The 21,793-nt window shown below is 48.0% G+C and overlaps 1 protein-coding gene across 2 annotated transcripts in view; it reads left to right on the top strand.

Annotated features, from left to right (window-relative positions):
* Positions 1 to 21,793, top strand: part of ANO2 (anoctamin 2) — a 328,686-nt gene that overhangs the window by 154,303 nt on the left and 152,590 nt on the right. For both annotated transcript variants that reach the window (XM_081587341.1, XM_081587340.1), the window contains 2 exons: positions 8,081 to 8,241; positions 15,532 to 15,614. In XM_081587341.1, the coding sequence (XP_081443467.1) occupies positions 8,081 to 8,241; positions 15,532 to 15,614 (244 nt within the window). The remainder of the gene's footprint in view (positions 1 to 8,080; positions 8,242 to 15,531; positions 15,615 to 21,793) is intronic.

The following is a 21,793-nucleotide window of genomic DNA, read 5'->3' on the forward strand; positions in this document are numbered from 1 at the left end:
TGCCACAGGGATTCTCCTTCAATAGCCCAGGGGATGGGGGCACTGGGAAGCCTGCAGGTGTCCACTGCAGTGCGGGGTGGTGATGGGGAAGTCAGGACCATCCTGAAGAAATGGGGAGAGCTGGGCTGTTTGAGGAAAGCATTGTAAGTGGTAAGAACCAGGTGGCTCTGGCCTCTGTGTCACTCTGTAGAAAAGCTCTTGCGAATTACTGAAACTGGCGGTGACATGTATGTAGTTAGAATAAAGCTAAATACCTTAGTATAAGCACAAGGATTTGAATATTTTTGTGTGTAGAACCTTGGCATCATCCATCCAGGATTCTTGAGTGGAGTTCTGGGACCTTTGAGCTATGTTTTCAAGGCTCTGCTGTCCACAGCATAAAGGAAGAAGGTGTGTGTGTGTGTGTGTGTGTGTGTGTGTGTGCGCACGCGCGTGCGCGCATGCACATGCTCAGTCATATCTGACTCTTTGCCACCCCATGGACTGTAGCCCACCAGACTCCTCTGTCCATGGAATTCTCCAGGCAAGAATACTGGAGTGGGTTGCCATTTCCTACTCCAGGAAATCTTTCTGACTGAGGGATGAAACCCATATCTCCTGCATTGGCAGGCAGATTCTTTACCACTGTGCCACTTGGGAAGTCCAAAGGAAGAAGGAGTACACACCACATTCCTAGTGTGAATTGTACCAGTGCTGGATGGTTTTTAAGTACTGTGTCTTCGATCCTGAAGCGATCAATGTTGTCAGCAATAGGTGTTCTTATTCTCACCTCAGAGAGATGGAGACATGGTCTCCATGGAGAGGCAGGGTCACCTAACTTGTCCAGCTTCAGAAAGTAATAGTTGTCAGGGTTGGGATTTTTTATTTTAATTAGCCCCTGGTTCTAACCCAGATCAGTGAAATCACATTGATGTTTTATTTATTTTTTGCTCATGCCCCTCAGCATGTGGAATCTTAGTTTCTTGACCAGGGATCGAACCCTCAGCCCCTGTAGTGGAAGTGTGGAGTCTCAACCACTGAACTGCCAGGGAAGTCCACCATGGTTGAGATTTGACCTCTGTTGCCTCCTGGCTTTCCAGGTGACTCAGTGGTAAAGAACCCGCCTGCCAATGCAGGAGACTCAGGAGATGCAATTTCAATCTTTGTATCGGGAAGATCCCCTGGAGTAGGAAACGGTTATGCACTCCAGTATTCTTGCCTGAGAAATCCCATGGACAGAGGAGGCTGGAGGCTATAGTCCATGGGGTTGAAAAGAGTCGGACATGATTAAGCAACCGAGCATGCAGGCACATGCCTCCTGCTCCAAAGCCTTTGCTTTCCCCAGTAATCTGTGGTGTCTTCCCCAGGGCTCTGACCCTCCTCGGCTGCCCAGGAGCTCCAGCTGGCCCCTCCTGGTGTCTTCTCAGAAAACACAGCTCTGTTGCCCTGTTATGATTGTTGGGGATTGGGGTCTCAGGTTGATCCAAACTGGAGGACTCCTCCCATGCACTGAGGACCAGCAACATGGTGGGTGGGGAGTCCATGTGCTGGTTGATATCAGGACTTAGGACTTGTGCCCTGGTTCCCCACGTGGGAACGTATGTGACAGTGGCCATGGCAGCTGGAAGGGACTATGGTCTACACACGCTGCAAAGGTATGTACCCGCACACGTGTGGGTTCTTGTATGTGTGTAGGTGTACATGCTTGTACAATGAGATCATCATCATTGCAGATACATCACATTGCCTGTTGAGTGTGTGATGTTTTATAAACTATGGATAGCAGTCCATTAGTGGATTATAGAATCAATTGAATGGTTATCTTTTAAATGAACTAGAATAAGGATCTTCCCTGGTGATCTAGTGGCTAAGACTCCAATCTCCCAATACAGGCGAGCTGTGTTTGATCCCTGGTTTGGGAACTAGATCCTACATGTTGCAAGTAAGAGTTCACATACGGCAACTAAAAGATCCTGTGTGCCACAACTATGACCTGGTATAGCCGAGTAAATAAATATTTTAAAAGATGCATTAGAATAAGACTAAAGGTAATTAGTCCTGAATATTTATTGGAAGGACTGATGCTGAAGCTGAAGCTCCAATACTTTGGCCACCTGATGAGAAGAGCTGACTCACTGGAAAAGACCCTGATGCTGGGAAAGATTGAGGGCAGGAGGAGAAGAGGGTGACAGAGAATGAGATGGTTGGATGGTGTCATCGACTCAGTGGACATGAGTTTGAGCAATCTCCAGGAGTTAGTGAGGGACAGGGAAGTCTGGCGTGATACAGTCCATGGGGTCACGTCAGCGGATATGACTGAGTAACTGAACAACAAAGAATAAGATAAGATAGAGTAGAATGAAATATAATACTAGCATTCATCATGAGAAGGAAGTATCAGAATTGTTTCATGACATTTAATTTAGTGATATGTGTGTTTATGGATAGAATGTATGTATATATTTGCATAGTGGAGTCTGTTGTAAAATTTTTTGAACTTTTTTAACTTTCCAAAATGAAAATGTGTAAAATTGGCTGCTGTAAAATTTGAAATTTTGATTCTCAGTTTTTCAGACTCAGAATAAGGTGTGGCCAATCAGGAAGGTGTAAATAGAAAAAGTCAAGCATATTATGAAGTAGTTTTTGAGAACGGCTTCTCAGTCATAATTGTTTATCTATCAAAAGTCCAAGCTCTATGCCTGATGAACACTCACCAACAATCGATACTGCTCCTTGTCAATAAAAGAACAGCCTCTAAATCACAATACAGAATCCAGACAGATTCATACCCTTCGAGGGTTTGTGTCTATCAGCCGCTCCTTGTTGTTCTGTTGTTCAGTTGCCAAGTCATGTCCAATTCTTTGTGGACCCATGAACTGCAGCATGCCAGGCTTCCCTGTCCTCCCAGCCACTCCTAAGCAGGATTAAAAACTTTCACCCTTCCTGGGATTATTTTAAAGGTCTCCACTTTGGGCATTAGGCCTGGAGTTTAGTATCTATGTATCACTTTTAATAAACTGTTTTGTTTTGAAAACTGTACAGATTCACTGGAAGCAGTAAAGATAGTGCAGAGGGGCCCAATGTACCCTTCATCCAGTTTCCCCCATGATTATGTCTTATATAGCCACAGTCCAGCATCAAAACCAGAAAAGTTACATTGTGTGGAACTTTAAATGGTACCTTTTATCGCCAATAACTTTGATATGTGAGTCACAGGCTTCACTTAATAGTATTTCCATATGTGTGTGATGTGTCTATAGAACCTTCGTCTGCTTAACAAGGGGTTGGTTCCATTTGCTTACATGCATAGGAAACACTGGAGCATTTTTTTTTTTAAAGGTGATTAATATAAACCATATTTTTTAAAAAAACTGGTTACTTTAGAGCTGAGATCTTAATAGCAGATGTTCTGTCTGAATTTCTTGAATAATTGCCTCCCTTTGTGGCTAGTAGAGCCCTGTATGTCACTTGACTTGTGAGCAGTGGGTCACTCATTGAGAACACCACCCACTCCGGGGTCTTGGTTCATCTGATGGTCAAGCCATTCATCAACCTTCTTCTGTGTCCGAGAGAACATGATAGATTGAAGAAACACGTCGTTGGATTTATAGCCACTGTGGCTTCTAACTAGGAATCTATGGATGATACAGCTAGTGAATGACCCAGACCTGACTTCAGTTCTCGGGGCATCTGCCCCTCTTTCAGCTTGTCTTGGAGACTAGAAAGTCCTTTAATGTCATCCTAAGGCAGAATTTCTCCAGAATCCTCTTCCAATTGGTTGCATCAAAAAACTCAAAAGATGCAACAAAAAATCCCCAACCCAATACATACAGAGCATTCTGACTTCAAACCTAAATGATGTGGGACTATCCATGCTAGCATGGCTGCCATTTTGTACAAATGATTGTCAGTTGACTGTATTCTAATTTTAAAACCACTTATGTACACAGCATTCACATTTCAAAGTACTCTGTACCAAGGTGGTGCTAATATTATTTTTTCCTGACCTTTTAGCATGGGCTAGTTTCGACTGAGATTAGGTTTTCTAGGATTATCCGTCTCCCTGTGTATATGTAAAAAATCTCCTCCACAACAAAGATTTGAGAAGCAGTGGCAGATTTTATTTTCTTGGGCTCCAAAATCACTGTGGACAGTGACTGTAGTCATGAAAATAAAAGACACTTGCTCCTTGGAAGAAAAACCATGACAAACCTAGACAGTGTATTAAAAAGCAGAGATATCACTTTGCTGACAGGTCTGTAAAGTAGCAGCTATGGTTTTTCCTGAGGGCTCCCTTCGTAGCTTAGTCCATAAAGAATCTGCCTGCAATGCAGGAGACTCGGGTTCAATTCCTGGGTTGGGAAGATCCCCTGGAGAAGGAAATGGCAACTCTCTCCAGTATTCTCGCCTGGAGAAGCCCATGGACAGAGGAGCCTGGCAGGCTACAGTCCATGGGGTCTCTAGAGTCAGACAAGATTTAGGGACGAAACCGCCACCGCCATATTCTTTCCAGTGTCATGTATGGCTGTGAGCTGGACCATAAAGAAGGCTGAGCACCGAAGAATTGATGTTTTTGAACTGTGGTGCTGGAGAAGACTCTTGAGAGTCCCTTGGACTGCAAGGAGATTCAACCAGTCCATCCTAAAGGAAATCAACCCTGAATATACTGATGCTGAAGCTGAAGCTCCACTACTTTGACCACCTAATTTGAAGAGCCGACTCATTCATTGGAAAAGACCTTGGTGCTGGAAAAGAATGAAGGCAAGAGGAGAAGGGGGCAGCAGAGGGTGAGATGGTTGATTGGTGATGAATTTGAGCAAATTCCAGAAGGTAGTGAAGTATAGGGAAGCCTGGCGTGCTGCAGTCCATGGGGTCGCAAAGAGCCTGACTCGACTTAGTGACTGAATGGATACAGCTTAGAAGCAAAGCTGTTTGCTGGACTTTGTGCAAACTGACAAGTTTTCCGTGTGAATCTGTTTTCTAATTGGTATTCTCCTCCTAAAAGCACCAGCTCCTCTACCAGGCAGCCACCACGTGTCTGGCCCAGAAGACTTCAGTCCTGCTCTCCAGTTACCAATAAATGCATGCCCAGGTGAAGTCAGCATGGCTGAACTTACTATTAAGAAATTCCTGTTTAATATTGTCGATGTGAATGAGTCACCGATCTTAACCCTTGCCAGTGGAGTGCTCAGCGGCAAGTCCGTGGAGGAGCTGGGATTTATCCTGAGACCCAGAGTTTCCATTCTCTCACACAGAAGGACTTCCCTGCCGAGGCTCATTAAAAACAAGCCTGAGAGCTGGGACTTGACAGACACCGACAGCCCTCGGTGAAACCTTTTGACTGCTTAGCGATGGGAGCTAGACACAGGCATCCAGCCGGCTTCTGGGTTTTATCTAAGCCCTTGGCTCAGGCACCCGGGTACCAGCTCCCTCAGCTGGCTGTACCGTGCTCAGTAGTGCCCTCTGCTGCCTCTTTGCGGAGAAAACCCAGCTGTGGTTTCAGCCTGTGATCCCTGCCTCCCCATCACCGGGTCGGTCTCCTCCAGCTGCTCTGTGAGAACAGCCAGTGCTTCATTTTCGTGAAATCTCTAGTTCTCCACCCTTTCCCCCCAAGTGATGAGCTTAGCCATCTACTCATCCCTGAGGGGAAATATCACACACCAGAGTGGTGAGTTCATTCATTTTCCTACCGCAGTATGGGGGGTTATTGGGGAAGCCAGTTGGGGCTGAGAAATCCTCGGTTCTTATTTGCAAGTACCCAATTAGCCTGAAGTTATTGGGTCCAGCTGATCCATCTAACAAGTGAATGGAATTTCAAATATATGCATGAGTCCAGTAAAGAGAAATATACTGAAAATAGGTGGCAATAGAGGTGATGCTTATTTGACTCATGCTTTGTTCTCTTGGACTCTTGGAATCTAGACTTTGGGAGAATTTACCTCATTCTTCCCTGGTGGCTTCCCTGGACTTCCCTGATGGCTCAGACGGTAAAGAATCTGCTCACAATGCAGGAGACCTGGATTCGATCCCTAGGTCGGGAATATCTCCTGGAGAAGGGAATGGCAGTCCACTCCAATATTCTTTCTTGCCTGGAGAATTCCATGGAGAATTCTTGCCCAGGTTCCATTCCAGAGGAACCTGCAGGGTTGCGGTCTATGAGATCGCAAAGAGTTGGACTGAGCTGAACAATTAACACACAGCTTATTCTTCCAGCCTCTCGCATCCCATTTTGTGGTTAGTATAATTCTTATTCAGTTGAGGTTACTAATCTGTCTTCTCCAAACAGTCACGTGGCTGAGTCACTTAGAAGTTGGGCTTTCTCCCTCCTGAATCCATTCTTCTTTGCATGGCTTCTCCTTCCGGGAGGAAGACCTTGTGCTGATCCAACAGTATACTTAATGTTGATTCCTCTGCGTGACCATCTTAATACACTAATGAGATGGCTCGTGCTTGAGTGAGGACGATAGACTCTGACCTCTGATGGCTGACTTATTCACAATTGTTGATGCTCCCCATCAGCCCCATAGATTCAGCACATTTGGATGGGACTTTATACAGCATTGGGCTTCCTTGGTGGCTCAGATGGTAAAGAATCCATCTGCAATGTGGGATACCTGGGTTCAATTTCTGGATTGGGAAGATCCCCTGGAGAAGGGAATGGCTACCCACTCTAGTATTCTTGTCTGGAGAACCCCATGGACAGAGGAGCCTGGTGGGCTACAGTCCATGGGGTCGCAAACAGCTAGACACGACTGAGCAATTAACACTTTCACTCTTTTATACGGCACCATCCAGTGCACAGTATAACTGATATGTGGTCATTCACTTTCTGTTGAGTCACGTCTAGTGATGGCTTCCATACCTCCAAAGGTAGCCCATCCATTTTTTGTTTTTTTTCACTGAAGTATAATTGCTTTACAATGTTGTATTAGTTTCTGCTGTACAGCAATGTGAATCAGCTATATATAGACATATATCCCCTCCCTCTTGAGCCTCCCTTCCACCCCTCACCCCCTATCTGCCTCTCTGGGTCACCGCAGAGTACTGAAGTGAGCTCCCTGTGCTGTACAGCAGCTTCCCACTAATTATCCACTTTACACATCCTTGGAAGGAAAGTTATGACCAACCCAGACAGCATATTGAAAAGCAGAGACATTACTTTGCCAACAAAGGTCCGTCTAGTCAAGGCTATGGTTTTTCCAGTGGTCATGTATAGATGTGAGAGTTGGACTATAAAGAAAGCTGAGCACCGAAGAATTGATGCTTTTGAACTGTGGTGTTGGAGAAGACTCTTGAGAGTCCCTTGGACTGCAAGGAGATCCAACCAGTCCATCCTAAAGGAAATCAGTCCTGAATATTTGGCCACCTCATGCGAAGAGCTGACTCATTGGAAAAGACCCTGATGCTGGGAAAGATTGAGGGCAGGAGAAGAGGATGACAGAGGATGAGATGGTTGGATGGCATCACCGACTCAATGGACATGGGTTTGGGTGGACTCCGGCAGTTGGTGATGGACAGGGAGGCCTGGCGTGCTGTGGTTCATGGGGTCGCAAAGAGTCGGACACGACTGAGCGACTGAACTGAGCTGAACTGAGTGTCTGTATGTGAGTGCTACTCTCTCAGTTCGTCCCACCCTCTCCTTCCCCTCCCTGGTCCACAAGTCCATTCTCTAAGTCTGAGTCTCCATTCTTTCCCTGCAAATAGGTTCATCTGTATCATTTTTCTAGATTCTATATATATGCGTTAATATGCAACATTTGTTTTTCTCTTTCTGACTTACTTCACTCTGTATGACAGACTCTAGGTCCATCCACATCACTACAAATGACCCAGTTTTATTCCTTTTTATGGCCGAGTAACATTCCATTGTACATATGTACCACATCTTCTTTATCCATTCGTCTACCCACCCATTTTTAAAGACAAGATACTAAAAACAATACTCCCAAGGGGACGAATCCAAGCCCAGCTCTCATATACCTTGTTGATGGAGTTGCTGGAGCAGCCAGGGATTTCCAAGTGGGAGGTGTTTTGGGGGTGATGGACTTGGGGAGGGTCCTGCTTGGAGCCCCCGTGACCCAACAGCCTCTGTCTTCTGCAGCAAAGAGATGTGTGACCAGCAGAACGCCTTCACCATGTGTCCCCTGTGCGACAAGTCCTGTGATTACTGGAACCTCAGCTCAGCCTGTGGGACAGCGCGGGCCAGCCACCTGTTTGACAACCCTGCCACTGTCTTCTTCTCCATCTTCATGGCTCTGTGGGGTAAGTCATCACCATGAGGCTGGCTTCCGTGCAGGGCACCTTTAGATGGGCGCAGGGACCAAAGCCAATGTTCACTGTTTACTTCCTTAGTATTAAATCCTTATATCTTTAGTAAAATTTTTATTTATTTATTTATTTGGTTGTTCTGGGTCTTCGTGGCTGCATGGGCTTTTCTCTAGCTGTGGTGAGCGGGGGCTACTCTCTTGTTGTGGAGCACGAGCTCTCAGGCTCGTGGGCTTGCCTCTGCTGGGCTCTAGAGCACAGGCTTAGTAGCTGTGGTGCACGGACCTAGTTGCTCTGTGGCATGTGGGATCTTCTCAGACTGGGGATTGAACCCGTGTCTCCTGCATTGGCAGGCAGATTTTTTATTACTGAGCCACTACGGAAGCCCCTGGTCCTTATATTTTAAGAAGCATTTTAGAGACAATAGATTTCTCTCCTTTACTCATACATGGGACTAAAACTAAGAATATCCTCCGTGGCTTTATTTTACATATATATATGTAAATAAGAGATGGAGTAATCTTATATTAATCTCATATAGGGTTTGTTTGGAAATTGAACCCATGCATGCTTTGAAAACTCCTAATACACTCATAGGCACCTCCAGGTACATCTCCTAAGATGTGCAAGTCCCAGATGTCATTTGGTGTCACACTTGGAGTCAGGGGGTGACTGCCACGGTCACAGGGTTAGCTGGGGGCAAAGGCAGGCATAGACTCATCTCCTGTCTCTGCGTTCAGTTGCAATTTCTGGGACACTGCAAGTGTAGACTGCAGAGATTTCACTTAATGCCAGAGAGATGTTTTCCATCTTCCCACCAAAGGGATTTGTGAAGGAAGGAACAAACAGGTCCTTCGATTTCCTCCTCCTCCCTTCCCTGCCCACCCCCCGCCCAGAGTCTTGGGGTAATAAACTTTCTCTGGGCCACAGCCATCTGATCATAAGCACAGACACACAGACACACACATGCACCCTTCTGTTCTTAAAAACTGGAATATCCACCCCTGTGGTCACTGAGCATTTCCAAGAAGACATGCCCACGGGTATCACAGAAGGGACCAGGGGGCCCTGTGTCAGCCCGTTGGGAGCAGCCATCTGCCATAGTCTCATCCTTACGGAGTGGGCCCTTATCTTTCGGGTCACAGACCGGCAGCTGAAACAGTTAGGTTTACTGCTGACTCCAGGGGGCTTGGAGGACCTGCCAGGATGGGGCGGTGAGTCGCACATCCTGGGACTTTGTGCAGGAGAGGGAGGTCTGTTCTAGAACTGCTGTTAGACCCAGACCCAGCGACCTCTGTCTCTCTACGTGAGTGGAGATGGAACTGGGCTGGAAAGATTCCCATGTGACCCGGCCACCAGGGAAGGTGTCCAGGGGAGCCTCTGTTCTCCCAGGAAGAACGGCCACTGCCCAGGACCACGTGGCAGCGTCAGCCCACAAAACAGGGGCAGGGAGTCAGAGGACATGGTACCCATGGCTGTGTAGCCCTGGAATTGTTCACAGGAAGGGTCAGGAGGATAGAGTGAAGTTGTAGCTTGTGGCCTGCACAGTCTCGGGCGGCTCTGTGCCTCTTGTCCAAAAGCAGCATCTTGGTTTTTTTCTTTTTGGGGGGTTTCTTTTTTTTTTTTTCAATTTTCTTTATTTTCTAATTGATGGAAAATTGCTTTGTAATTTTGTGTTGGTTTCTGCTGTACAACAATGCAAATCAGTCATAATCATATATATATGTATATATCTCTTCCCTCTGAGACGCCTTCCCACCCCCAGCCCCAATCCCACTCCTCTAGGTCATCACAGAGCACCGAGCTGAGCTCCCTGTTATGTAGCAGCTTCCCTCCGGCAGTCTGTTTTGCACATGGTGATGTATATATGTCGGTGCTGCTCTCGCAGTTTGTCCCACCCTCACCTTCACCCACTGTGTCCACTAGTCCATTCTCTACTAGGTTCATCTGTACCATTTTTCTAGATTCCATGTGTATGTATTAACATACGATACTTTTTTTTTCTCTTTCTGACTTACTTTACTCTGCATAAGAGGCTCTAGGTTCATCCAGGTCACAACTGACTCAAATGCGTTCCTCTTTATGGCTGAGTGGTATTCCATTGCATAAATGTACCACGACTTCTTTATCTGTTCATCTGTCCATGAACATCTAAGTTGCTTCCATGTCCTGGCTTTTGTAAATAGTGCTGCAATGAACGTTGGGGTACATGTGTCTTTTAGAATTGTGGTTTTCTCAGAGTATGTGCCCAGTTGTCGGATTGCTGGATCATATTTTAGATTTATTCCTGTGCGCAGTGCTGTGCTGAGTCACTCAGTCATGTCCGACTCTTTGTGACCCTGTGGACTGTAGCCTGCCAGGCTCCTCTGTCCATGGGCAGTTTCCAAGCAAGAATGTCTATCCCTTCTCCAGGGGAACTTCCTGACCCAGGAATCGAACTGGGGTCTCCTGCACTGCAGGCAGATTCTTTACCAGCTCAGCTACCAGGAAAGCCCCAGATTTATTCCTAGTATTAATAAAAATACTAGGAATTTTTATTCCTATGATGCAAAGAGCTAACTCATTAGAAAAGACCCTGATCCTGGGAAAGATTGAAGGCAGGAGGAGAAGGGGATGACAGAGGATGAGATGGTTGAATGGCATCACTGACTCAATGGACATGAGTTTGAGCAAGCTCTGGGAGATGGTGAAGGCCAGGGAAGGTGGCCGTGCTGCAGTCCATGGAGTGGCAAAGAGTTGGACATGACTGAGTGACTGAACAACAAATTAATAAAAAAGTGACCTCTTGGAATCACCTCAAATCTGCTGGAACTGACTGGAGCCTGAAATGCCCTTTCACCTTTTGCTATGTTGCAGCCCTAATTCCCATGAGTCTGTCTTACAGATATGACTGTGACTGAGTAGTTAAAGCTTAATTACTCTGGTCTGCTATCCCTTAAGGCCTTTCCTGGGATGTGTGATTCCCTGTCACAGGGAGACTTGGTTTTCAGCTGTACCTTCCCACTTCCTGTTTTCTTTTTTTTTTTCCCTCAGGTGGATGTTTTTATTTGTAAACAAGTAAAACCACAAAGAAATAAAAAAAGAGAACTTCTCAGTAAAGAAAATGAGATTGTGGGCAGAGCTGAAAAAAAAAAAAAGGTTCAGGGGTCCAAGCTGCGCTTTGTGACTATTAGAGATAGAGAATCTCTGGCCTTGCAGATCTGGGCTTCCTGCATCTTCTTAAAAGTGGAGGCGGAGGACTTCCTTGGTGGTCCAGGGGTTAAGAATCTGCCTTGCAGTGCAGGAGATGCTGGTTTGATTCCTGGTTGGTGAACTAAGATCCCATAGCCTTGGGGCAGCTAAGCCTGCATGCTACAGCTAGAGAACCTGTATGTTGCAATGAAGACCCAACACAGCCAAAATAAAGAAAAATAAATAAAAAAACAGGAATCAGAGGCAAGAAGGACATTGTCTGAATCACCCACCTCTCACTGACCTCCCCATCGACCCACCCAGGCTACTGTTTCACCAAACTCTCAAACAAGGCAGTCTCTGAATTCCTTACTATGCCAATTACTTCATTTTGCTGCAAATAAGGAGAATATTTTTGAACCAGAACTTAGGACACAAGATTTCTCCGTGGCCCTAAAATTGGGGCAGGGCTGTCCCTTCCCACTTTTAATCCCCAACAACAACCGCCCCTTTTCTCTCCTCGGTGGATGAACAGATGCCTCCATCCCTCCTGAGTTCTGCGACGGTGCCCTCGTGCCCCCCACCCACCCCTGGGGGGTCTCCTCTCTCTTCCCCTCACGTGGTAGCAGCAGCGCAGGGAAAACAAATGGAGTGGGGTTGTGTCAGCGCTTCCCGGCTTAGGGTTTGGTTTTGTTATTTTAACAGCCTTGCTGTGTTTTATGTGATTGTGTATTTGGTTACAGCAGCCAAGAGCCTGTGGGCATGACTGCCTACAAATTACAATTAAAAATAATAGTTATGCCTCTCATTACATGATTATTATGATCAGTGGTGCTGTGCTGGGTGGGCCTGGGCCAGGGCCCAAGGCTGCCGGGAAGGAGGCTGGGAGAAGTGGTTCTCTGCAGAGAGAGAGGGTGAGGCTGCCAGTGGGGCAGGAGTGGGGGTCGCTGAGCTGGGGTTGGGGGAGGGGTGTACAGAGGGCAGGAGTGAGGGGTCACTGAGCTGGGGGTGGGGTGTACAGAGGGCAGGAGTGGGGGTCGCTGAGCTGGGGTTGGGAGAGGGGTTACACAGGGCAGGAGTGGGGGGTCACTGAGCTTGGGTCGGGAGGTCGAGTATGCAGAGGGCAGGAGTCAGCCAGACCCACGGCTAGTGGAGGCGTCAGGCCCAGCCCCTCTGGGGTTCTGGCTTCAAACTCCAGGGAACTTTGTGAAGACAGTGAAGCCATATTGAAAGTAGGAAAGGGGAGGTGAAGGGAGGAGGTTAAGGACAGCAACTTCAGGGTCAGGCAGTCTTAAACGTGGGTCTCAGTCCTGCTCTGTACCCATCACTGTGAGCCTTGCCCAGTGTCACTGAAGTCCGTCCTCTCAGCTGAGGTGCTGAGTAACCTGGACGGAGGTTGGTCCTCAGCCTTGGAGCATCCCGTCCTCATCTCTTAAGTGGGTGAAGTCAAACCAACCCTGTCGTGTTCTCACAACTGTGAACTGGATGTGTGTGCAGGGCAGTCAGCGTGATACCTGGCACGTGATACCCTCTGGGAGCTGGGAGCTGCTCTCCATTGTCATGAGTGTCCTTCATGTCCCCCTGAGTCCTCCTCAGTGACTTTTTAAAATTTTGTATTGGGGTATAGCCGATTAACAATGTTGTGGTAGTTTCAGATGAACAGTGAAGGGTCTCAGCCATATATATACATGGATCCATTCTCCCCCAAACTCCCCTCCCCTCCAGGCTGCCCTATAACATTAAGCAGAGTTCCCTGGGTTGTACAGTGGGTCTTTGTCGGCTACCTATTTAAGATACAGCAGTGTGTGTGCGTCCATCCCAAACTCCCTGAATATCCCTTTCCCTCATTCTTGACCCCTGGCAACCATATTCGTTCTCTAAGTCTCAGGGACTCTTTCACCCCATCGTCTGCTCCCATTCTTACTTCTCTCTTGTGTGGAGACCACACTTGGTGTGCAGAGACCTCCTTGGGCACTGGCAACAGCACAGGGCAAGGAGAGGTATTCACCCAGTTTGGAGAGCATTCCCAAGCCACGGCTGGGGTCCAGAGGTCCGGGTGCACACACACAAAAGGAAAAGGTCTCAGATCCCAGGAACCAAAGATACAGATCCCCCACCCCGCCCCCACACTGTGAGGCATGTGGGATCTTAATTCCCTGACCAGGGAACCTATGCCCCTCTGCACTGGAAGTGCAGAGTCTTAACCCCTGGACCAGCAGGGAGATACAGATGCATGCACCGCAACGTAGCACCAAGTGAAACATATGTAGCTTTAAGGAACCACACGCTTGGTCAGGCTTTCACTGTTTGCTGGGCTCAGCCCTGTGCGATGCCCCAGGTGAACAGAGGCAGGCATCAGCCAAAGAAGAGTTTGCAGTCCTATTTCTATGCTGCAGACCTGAGTTGCAATCGATGGTCCAGCGTGGCAGGCAGTGGAGGGCGCCCAGGCTGTTACTGGGGGTGATGTAGCAGGGTAGGGGTCGCCTCAGGGACTGTCACGTTCCTTTCCTTTCCGGTGCACCAGACCTAAGGGCTGTAGGAGTGCAGAGGAGTGGGCGCCTGGGAGTCTGATCTTATGGTGCTTGAGCTGGTCAGGAAACAATGAAGGCAGCACTGGAGGGTGGCATGGGACAGGGACAGTTTGCACAAGCTGGGGATGAAGAGGGCAATGAGGCGACACCTGAGCAGCAGTGCAGACGTGAGGTGTCTGCTGACAGATGGTGGGAATAGATGGGGACAGACAGGATGGGCCAGATACACACGGTCTCTGTATCCAGAGGGAAGAATCTTGGCAATAGGGACCCACTGCAAGTTTGAGGGGTTGTTGGCATCCTCCTTCTCCCTGCCCCTCGGCACTGCCCAAATGCTGTTACTCTTCAAGGCTCAGCTCAGATACTCTGGCAGCTGGCATCCCCTCTTCTGCATGCCCACAGCCCTTTATCTGTGCTGTTTGTAAGTCCCTGATCACTTTGTACTTTGTACCGTAGTTATTTAAAATCTCTCCTGATAGACTAAACCACTTGAGAGCAAAATCCACATCAGATTCACCTAAGCTCCTCACGATGTCTTAAGCAGTGTTTTGTATATCACAGGTACCTTAGGTCAGGTTTTTCAGGTTAGGAAATCTGTTCAAGCTTGCTCAAACAACAAGGGATTATAAGAAAGTAAGAAGCAAGCTTGTGGAAGCAGGAGATGAAGTACAGCCAGGCGCCTAGGGAACTGGAGTAGGAGGAACTATAAGGAACCTTTCTCCTTTATTCATATGCTGCGTGGTTTGTCCCATTTCTCTTTGTGTCTCTTAGTTTCAGTTTTCAAAAGAGAGAATCTGATTGGCCCGTCAGCAGGATCAGGTGTCCAGTCCTGATCTAAAGAAGCCATGGCTTCAGGGCCAAGGGGATTGGTTATTTCTGGAGCATGTTGGGCTGCCCTTCAAGGGCTGTGGTTGGAGCGGGCGAGGTGACCAGTGTGTCTGGATGGTAGGCATTCAACAGATATTTGCTTAAAGAATGAATGAATGTCACTTCTGGGAGCTGCATCTCCCAGCTGCCTGTGGGATGGAGTGGAAGTCTGAGACCCTGGACTCAGTAGAATTATTAGGAGATGTGATGTAATCTCAGGATGAGATGATTCAGGCCTAGGAAAGGGAAGTTGTGCTGGGGACAGAAAGATGGAGAAAAAAGTGAGAGGAAGGTGCAGGAACAGAGAACATGTAGGGAAGACGAGGTTTGTCTACGAAGGCTACAAGCCATCATTCCAATTTCTTACTTTTTTTTTTAATGCTTCCATTCTTCCTTTATTTCTTGAGATTAGTGTTTAAGCTTTTCTTGTAACCTAGAAATGGGATTTCCCTGGTGGCTCAGATGGTAAAGAATCTGCCTGCAATGCAGAAAACCTGAGTTCAATCCTTGGGTTGGGAAGATCCCCTGGAGAAGGGAATGGCACCCACTCCAGTATTCTTGCCTGGAAAATCCCATGGACAGGCTATTGTCCTTGGGGTCACAAAGAGTTGGACCTGACTGAGCGACTAATATTCAGGGTGTATCCTCCACTGGGTGAAGCCTTGGGTGCTCGCACTCCACTCTTCAAAATTAATAGAATTTTTTCTTTCTTTTCAAGCTACCATGTTTCTTGAAAACTGGAAGAGATTACAGATGCGACTGGGCTACTTCTGGGACCTGACTGGCATTGAAGAGGAAGAAGTGAGTTCTCTTTGGATTTCTGCTTTGCTTTGCCCCTGGAAATAAATCATCCCGAGTGAAATAGCTACTCACTTTGGTCTCACAGGAGGTGGTCACCTGCCAAGTCTTGCTATGACCCCTTTCCTAGCTCAGCTCCATGGGCTAAGCCAGGGTTGATAGACACTGAGGCCAAGAGCTGAAATCCTCTGTCTTCTCTTGACCTGTAAGACCTCAGACTTGATGGGTAGCTAGATGTCCTTGTGACCCTTGGTGGGAAAAAAATGGCATGAGAAGCAAGCCTTGCCATAGCCTTGAGGTTCAACTCAACATTCTTCCACCTCCCATCTCATTGGTGCTTGAGAGCATGAAGCAAGAGGCTGTGACCCAGACGTGTTATATGGACTTGTCTGGATGCCCCTGGGAGCCTGCTGGGGATCAGGGGGAGGCATGGGTGCCAGGTGCCTTTGATGTTTATGGAGAAGGAAAGACTCACTCACCCAGTACCCTGTCAGCAGGTGTGACATTGGAACAAGAGCTAAGAGAAAGCATAGGTTCTTTCAGAGTTGAGCTTTATGGACAGATGTTGTTTAAAGGATGAAAGTAACTGACCTGCCCTTGGGACTCATTTGAGAACTAGGGCCCCTGATGATATTGGCAAGTTGACAATGACCAGCATGGGCACGGTTGCTCATAGTTACCTATTCCCACTTGCTGCCATTGCCTGAACAGCAAAAGTGAATATTAGCTTGGCACTTGCGATGCCATGGGTGTTGTCGATGAGGTGGTGGGACAGTGTCCAGAGGTCCAGAGGGCACTCCCGATATTTTGAGTACCATGGACTGGCTGGCTGCGAGCATATGGCAGCTTCATGTAGAGCTGACCTTTTCTGTATGCTCCATCACTTATTGATGTCTGTTGTCTTGGAGACTAGGGACCCCTGGCTCTGTGACCCTGATGCTTTGGTCCAAGTAGTGAAATCCCCAATTTAGTCTTGCTCCCAAGTCTGTGTGGCTCCCTGGTCTGTGATGTGGCATCCTACCCTCTCCTTAGAGCTCCAGGTATTCAGCTTGCCCTTTGAGCAGGTGGGCATTCGGTGACCAGATTGAGTTCACATGCTTACTCTATCCCCAGTCCTCGGCGTTAAGCGTATGCCTGGGGACTCACAGCATTGCAGATTCTGTGGCAATTGAGAGAATGTACATATGGATTCTGCCTTCAGAGTAGATACAAATTAGTTAAGAAGATAAGCAAGGCAGAATAATGAAGGCAATTGCATTTCTTGGGGGAAAGTGGCCAAAGTAGTGCTTCCAATGGAAAGAGCTGTCAGAGTTGAACTCTGCGGGTGATTTTGTCCTGTTCCATTTCATTCCAGAGACAGAGAGGGAGAGAGGAGAGGGCTGTGGCTGAATGTGGGGAGAAGGTGGGGGCACAGTTCCCTTCTCCTAAGGCCAGGACTCTGAGGTCTCCCAGGAAAAGAAGAAGCATCTTGGCACCTAAGCCTGTGTGAGGCCAGAAACAGGCCAAGTGTGTCTTCCGAGTAGCGTTGAGGGAGCCAGCAAGTCTCTCTGTAGAGAGGATGTGTAAACACACTCACATGGAGAAAAGCATCTATCAGGACTTGGTGCTCTGGAAATCTCAGTCCTGGGCCCCTGGCAGGAGTGAGATGTTAATCCATTTTTGTTTCTTGTAGCCAGGTTTCCTGTTTCCTGTTTAACTGATGAGCCATGGTCAAGTCTTGGGAGGGGCCTGACTTCAGGAACTCCTGTGAGGGCTGAGAGGGGCCTGACCAAGCCTGGATTCACCCTGGCACAAGGAGCTGGTCCTGACAGGCTCTCTGTGGGAGGTTACTGGGGTGGATCAGTTCTGCAGCATTGTTTATGTGCCCCTGTGCACCAGACTGGGGGCAGGCATGATTGGGAGAAGAGAGGACAGCTGTGTCTTTCCTTCCAGGTATTTAGATTTTTGGACTCGGATATTAAACACACTTTAAATTGAGTTAAATCTGAACATGCACATCAAACAACTACTATGGACCAGCTTCTGGTTTGGGATGTGGAACTCCCACAGACATGGTCTCTGAGCATCTTTGAAGGACTGAATTCAGCTAAGGGGCTCTCTGGTCTCTGAATATTTAGAATACAACAGTGAGTTTGAGGGAAATTACTTCTGGCCTAAAAGAATGCTTTAAAAAAAAAAAACAGATTGAAGGCAGAAGGAGAAGAGGGCGGTAGAGGATGAGATGGTTAGATGGTATCACCGACTAAATGGACATGAATTTGAGCAAACTCTGGCAGATAGTGAAAGACAGGGAAGCCTGGCATGCTGCAGTCTATCGTATCACAACTGAACAACAACAACAACAAAATCAAGGTTTTGGAGACTGGTTGAATTTTAATAAGTAGCAAAGGGAAGAAGGGGTACCCATAGAAGGAAACAGCCAACAGGACCCTTGATCTGGGGAAGCTCAGGTGTGGCTCAGAGGCAGTGAGACACCTGGGAAGTGTCGTTGGCTGCAGGAAAAAGGGATTGGGCTGCAGTGGAGGGCAGAGCAGCAAATGCATCCTGGTAGCCAGGCCAGGGAGCGTCTTGATTGCTGTTCTCTCTCCTTAGGTCATGAGAAGGCACGGAGGGCAGGATTGGCAGGTATTTGTGACCCGCCCTGGGACTTACATGAAGTGGCAGGGGCAGATTTAGTGTTAGTTGCTCAGTTGTGTCTGACTCTTTGCGACTTCATGAGCTGTAGCCCCCCAGGCTCTTCTGTCCATGGAATTTCCCAGACAAGAATACTGAAATGGGTTTCCATGTCCTTCTTTGGGGGATTTTCCCCACCCAGGGGTCTGCTTCATTGTGGGCAGATTCTTTACCTTCTGAGCCACCAGAGAAGCCCTAACATGTGTTCAAATGAGGAGCAAGAGAATGGCAGATACTACCTAGGCTTTGGGGAGAGGGATGAAGGAGTCCTTGAAGGTCATGATTAGAGCTGTTTCTCTGATCTCCAGGTCTCAGGGATCCTCCCATAGGCAGCTGTACAGACAGAGCCCCCAGACAGCCTTCTTTCCTGTGGTCTTCATTAGGAAATATGTGGGAGGGGAGGGTGCTAACGCACACAGAGACCAGAGACATCCACCCTCTGTCCCTCCCCCTCGGGGTGCCCCCTTCACATGGGACACCATGGAAATGAGCAGAGGAAAGGGGAAGGAGGCTGGAGAACCCACCTCCTGGGTAGCAGCTCCCGGCCGAGAGGCCTCCTTGTGGAACCAGCAGAGACATCCCGAGAGACTCCTTTGAAGCCTGTTGAAGGAGCCTCCTGCCAGACCTCGCGAGTCTTCGCTCTGAGGCGGGATGGTCTTCATCTTGGCTGCCTCTCTTGCCCAGTTACCTTCTGCCCTCAGGCCTCCGGTGTCCTTGGGACCCCTCAGAGAGTGGCCTTTCTGGGCATAGCGTCTTCCCCTCCATCTCTCCCATCCACATCTACCACGTCAGGCTTAGCTGTCCCTAACAGCTTCCCATCACATAAGACACAACCTCCTGCCTCCCCTCTGAGCCCAGCTCATGGCGGCCTTCTCCTCCTCCAGAAATTCCAGCTTCCTGGATCTGCCTTCTCTCCACGGCTCCTTCCAGGCTTTGCACTGGCTCTTTCCACTGCCTAGAAGGTTCCAGTCTCCACCCAACCTAATTCTTTCTTGGCTTTTCTGTCCCAACATTACCCTCCTTTGTTCGGCTGTTGCTGTTGTTCAGTCTCTAAGTCATGTCCGACACTTTGTGACCCCATGGACTGCAGCACGCCAGGCTTCCTCATCCTCCATTATCTCCCAGAGTTTGCTCAAACTCATGTCTGTTGAGTTGGTGATACCATCCAACCATCTCATCCTCTGTCGTTCCCTTTTCCTCCTGCCCTCAATCTTGCCCAGCATCAGGGTCTTTTCCAATGAGTCAGCTCTTCGCATCAGGTGGGCAAAGTATTGAAGCTTCAGTTTCAGCATCAGTCCTTCCAATGAACATTCAGGGTTGATTTCCTTTGGGATGGACTGGTTTGATCTCCTTGTAGTCCAAGGTGCTCTCAAGAGTCTTCTCCTGCAGCACAATTTGAAGACATCAATTCTTCGGTGTTTAACCTTCTTTATGGTCCAACTCTCACATCCATGCCTTCCCTCAACCCCACTTCTGAAGCGGCCAGCCTGACATTTCTCCTGCTGCTCTGATTCCCCACCTGCTAGCTTCTTATTGGTGGATTTGTTTGCTTACTGTAACCTTCCTTCACTTGTGGAGAAGCTCCTGGAGAGGAAGAACCTTGTAAGTAGCCTCAGAACCTGGAAAAGAGCTCCCAAGAGCTCAGAGCATAGGAGATGCTTGATGGCTCTTTGATGGAGACCTTTGTTGATTGCATCTGCAGATTTACCTCTGTAGATCAGCAAAGACTGGTTCTGAGCTGGCCTAGGCCCTTTCTTCAGGCTCCTGAGGGATCAACTAGATGGAAGCAGCTTTGTGAAATATTTCCCAGAGCTTTGTGGGAGGGTTATGTGTTTGTGATGACTTGGCATCAGACCACCTATCCAGGGAGGCCATGTTTAATGATGACCTGCCCATGGCTGGATATGTCAGAGCCACCCTCACGGGGGTCTAGATTTTACTCTGGCTGAGAGCTCATTGGTCCAGCTCCCTGCCTTTGAGGAATCTTGTGACCTAACCTGACCTTCTTGACTGTAAGCAGGGAGATTCTTGTCTGACCTTGCTTCAGTTGGAAAGCAGAGAAGCCTAAGACTCTGCTTTCAGAGCCTTGGACTCCTGTCTATGTGCCAAGAGCTCTTGGCTTCTTCTAAACAGATGAGGGGGGTCTGAACTGGGGCCTAGGGGGTTCAGGGGGCCACAGCCACAACTGGGAGATACCTCTATGTGATGTCACATCTTTGGAAAATCAGGGACTGGTCAGGAGCCTCCTCTCATGAGAAGGGAAGTCCTTGAAGCTCCTCTGCAGTGGGTGACAGGGTGAAAGCAAGTCTTGCTTGAAGGGCTTTGGAATGCAGATTCTGGTACTCAACAAAAACACTCAGTTATCATTTTGTAGTTAAACTCTTCCGTAGCAATCATATAGAAGAAAAGCAACCGGATTTCAGAGGCCATGGAGGGAAAGGTCACACCATGTTTCTCAGAGTATTTCTGTAGGATGTTATTTGCTGGAAGTGAAAGGAGTTTTGTGGGACCTGCTGGGCTGAAGAATATTCAGCAGGTGTGTTTACAGGAGAACCTTTCCAGAGCTTTTATTAGGCTCCTTGTGACTCTCAGGTGACACATTGTATGGAGTTTTCCAAATGGTTTGACTCTGAATTTCTTTTTTAACCCAAAACCCTCCTGGCACACACATTAGGTAGTGCTATGTTGGAGGATGGATGAAGAAGAGAGACCAAACAAAGTGAACTTAACAAGCATTTAGGGATTTCTGTGTGCTCCCTATGGTGCTAATTACTGTGAGAAGCACAAAATAGTACAGACCAGGTAGCAGATTCTTATATTAGGATGTAAAGACTCTCACACGCAGAACAACTAGGAAATAATAAAAGAAAAATATGTGATCAAGAACTACGTGTCGTACAAGCTATAAAACTCTAGGTTATTGAGAGGAAGGAGGCTCCACCACCTGTGGTTCAGCAGGCAGAGAAGGTTCCACCTCTCAGGGTGGACTGCATCCTAGAGACCGATGATGGGAACCCTTCAGAATTCTGGAATGGCTCTTTCTCTCTTATATCGGTTATTCTTATGAGTCAACGTGTGTAGTTTCTCCTCTCCAGCATCATGGCATTTCCCGGGAAAGTCAGAGACGGGTCAGGAGCCTAGCTTGTTGGCTTTTGGAATCTCTGAGGCATGAGCAGTGATAAGGGAATGTGTGTTCTCTGAGTCTGCTGAGAACCAGCTCCGAAATCCCTGCCTGGGAGTTCTCGGTAAATGTTGCATGAATGTGAAGCCCTCACATCCTGGATATTGGTCCTTGAAAGCTGCAGGGAGGACACTTAACTTACACCGTTAAGTTCTCTTTGAAGTCAGCCGTGCATCTTCCTGCCCCAGCCTCTGAGTTGCTGGGACCATGGTGTTTCCGATGAGCCAGGCGCTCTTTCTCATGCCTGGTGACTCACTGTTCAGGTTTGTGTTGCTGAGTGGCCCCGGGGATGTCTCCTGAGTACCGGTGTACTTGCCAGTGAGTTACT

The sequence above is a fragment of the Giraffa tippelskirchi genome, chromosome 4 (assembly GCF_054371585.1).
Source record: "Giraffa tippelskirchi isolate mGirTip1 chromosome 4, T2T-mGirTip1v1.2.pri, whole genome shotgun sequence".
NCBI classification, from domain to species: domain Eukaryota; kingdom Metazoa; phylum Chordata; class Mammalia; order Artiodactyla; family Giraffidae; genus Giraffa; species Giraffa tippelskirchi.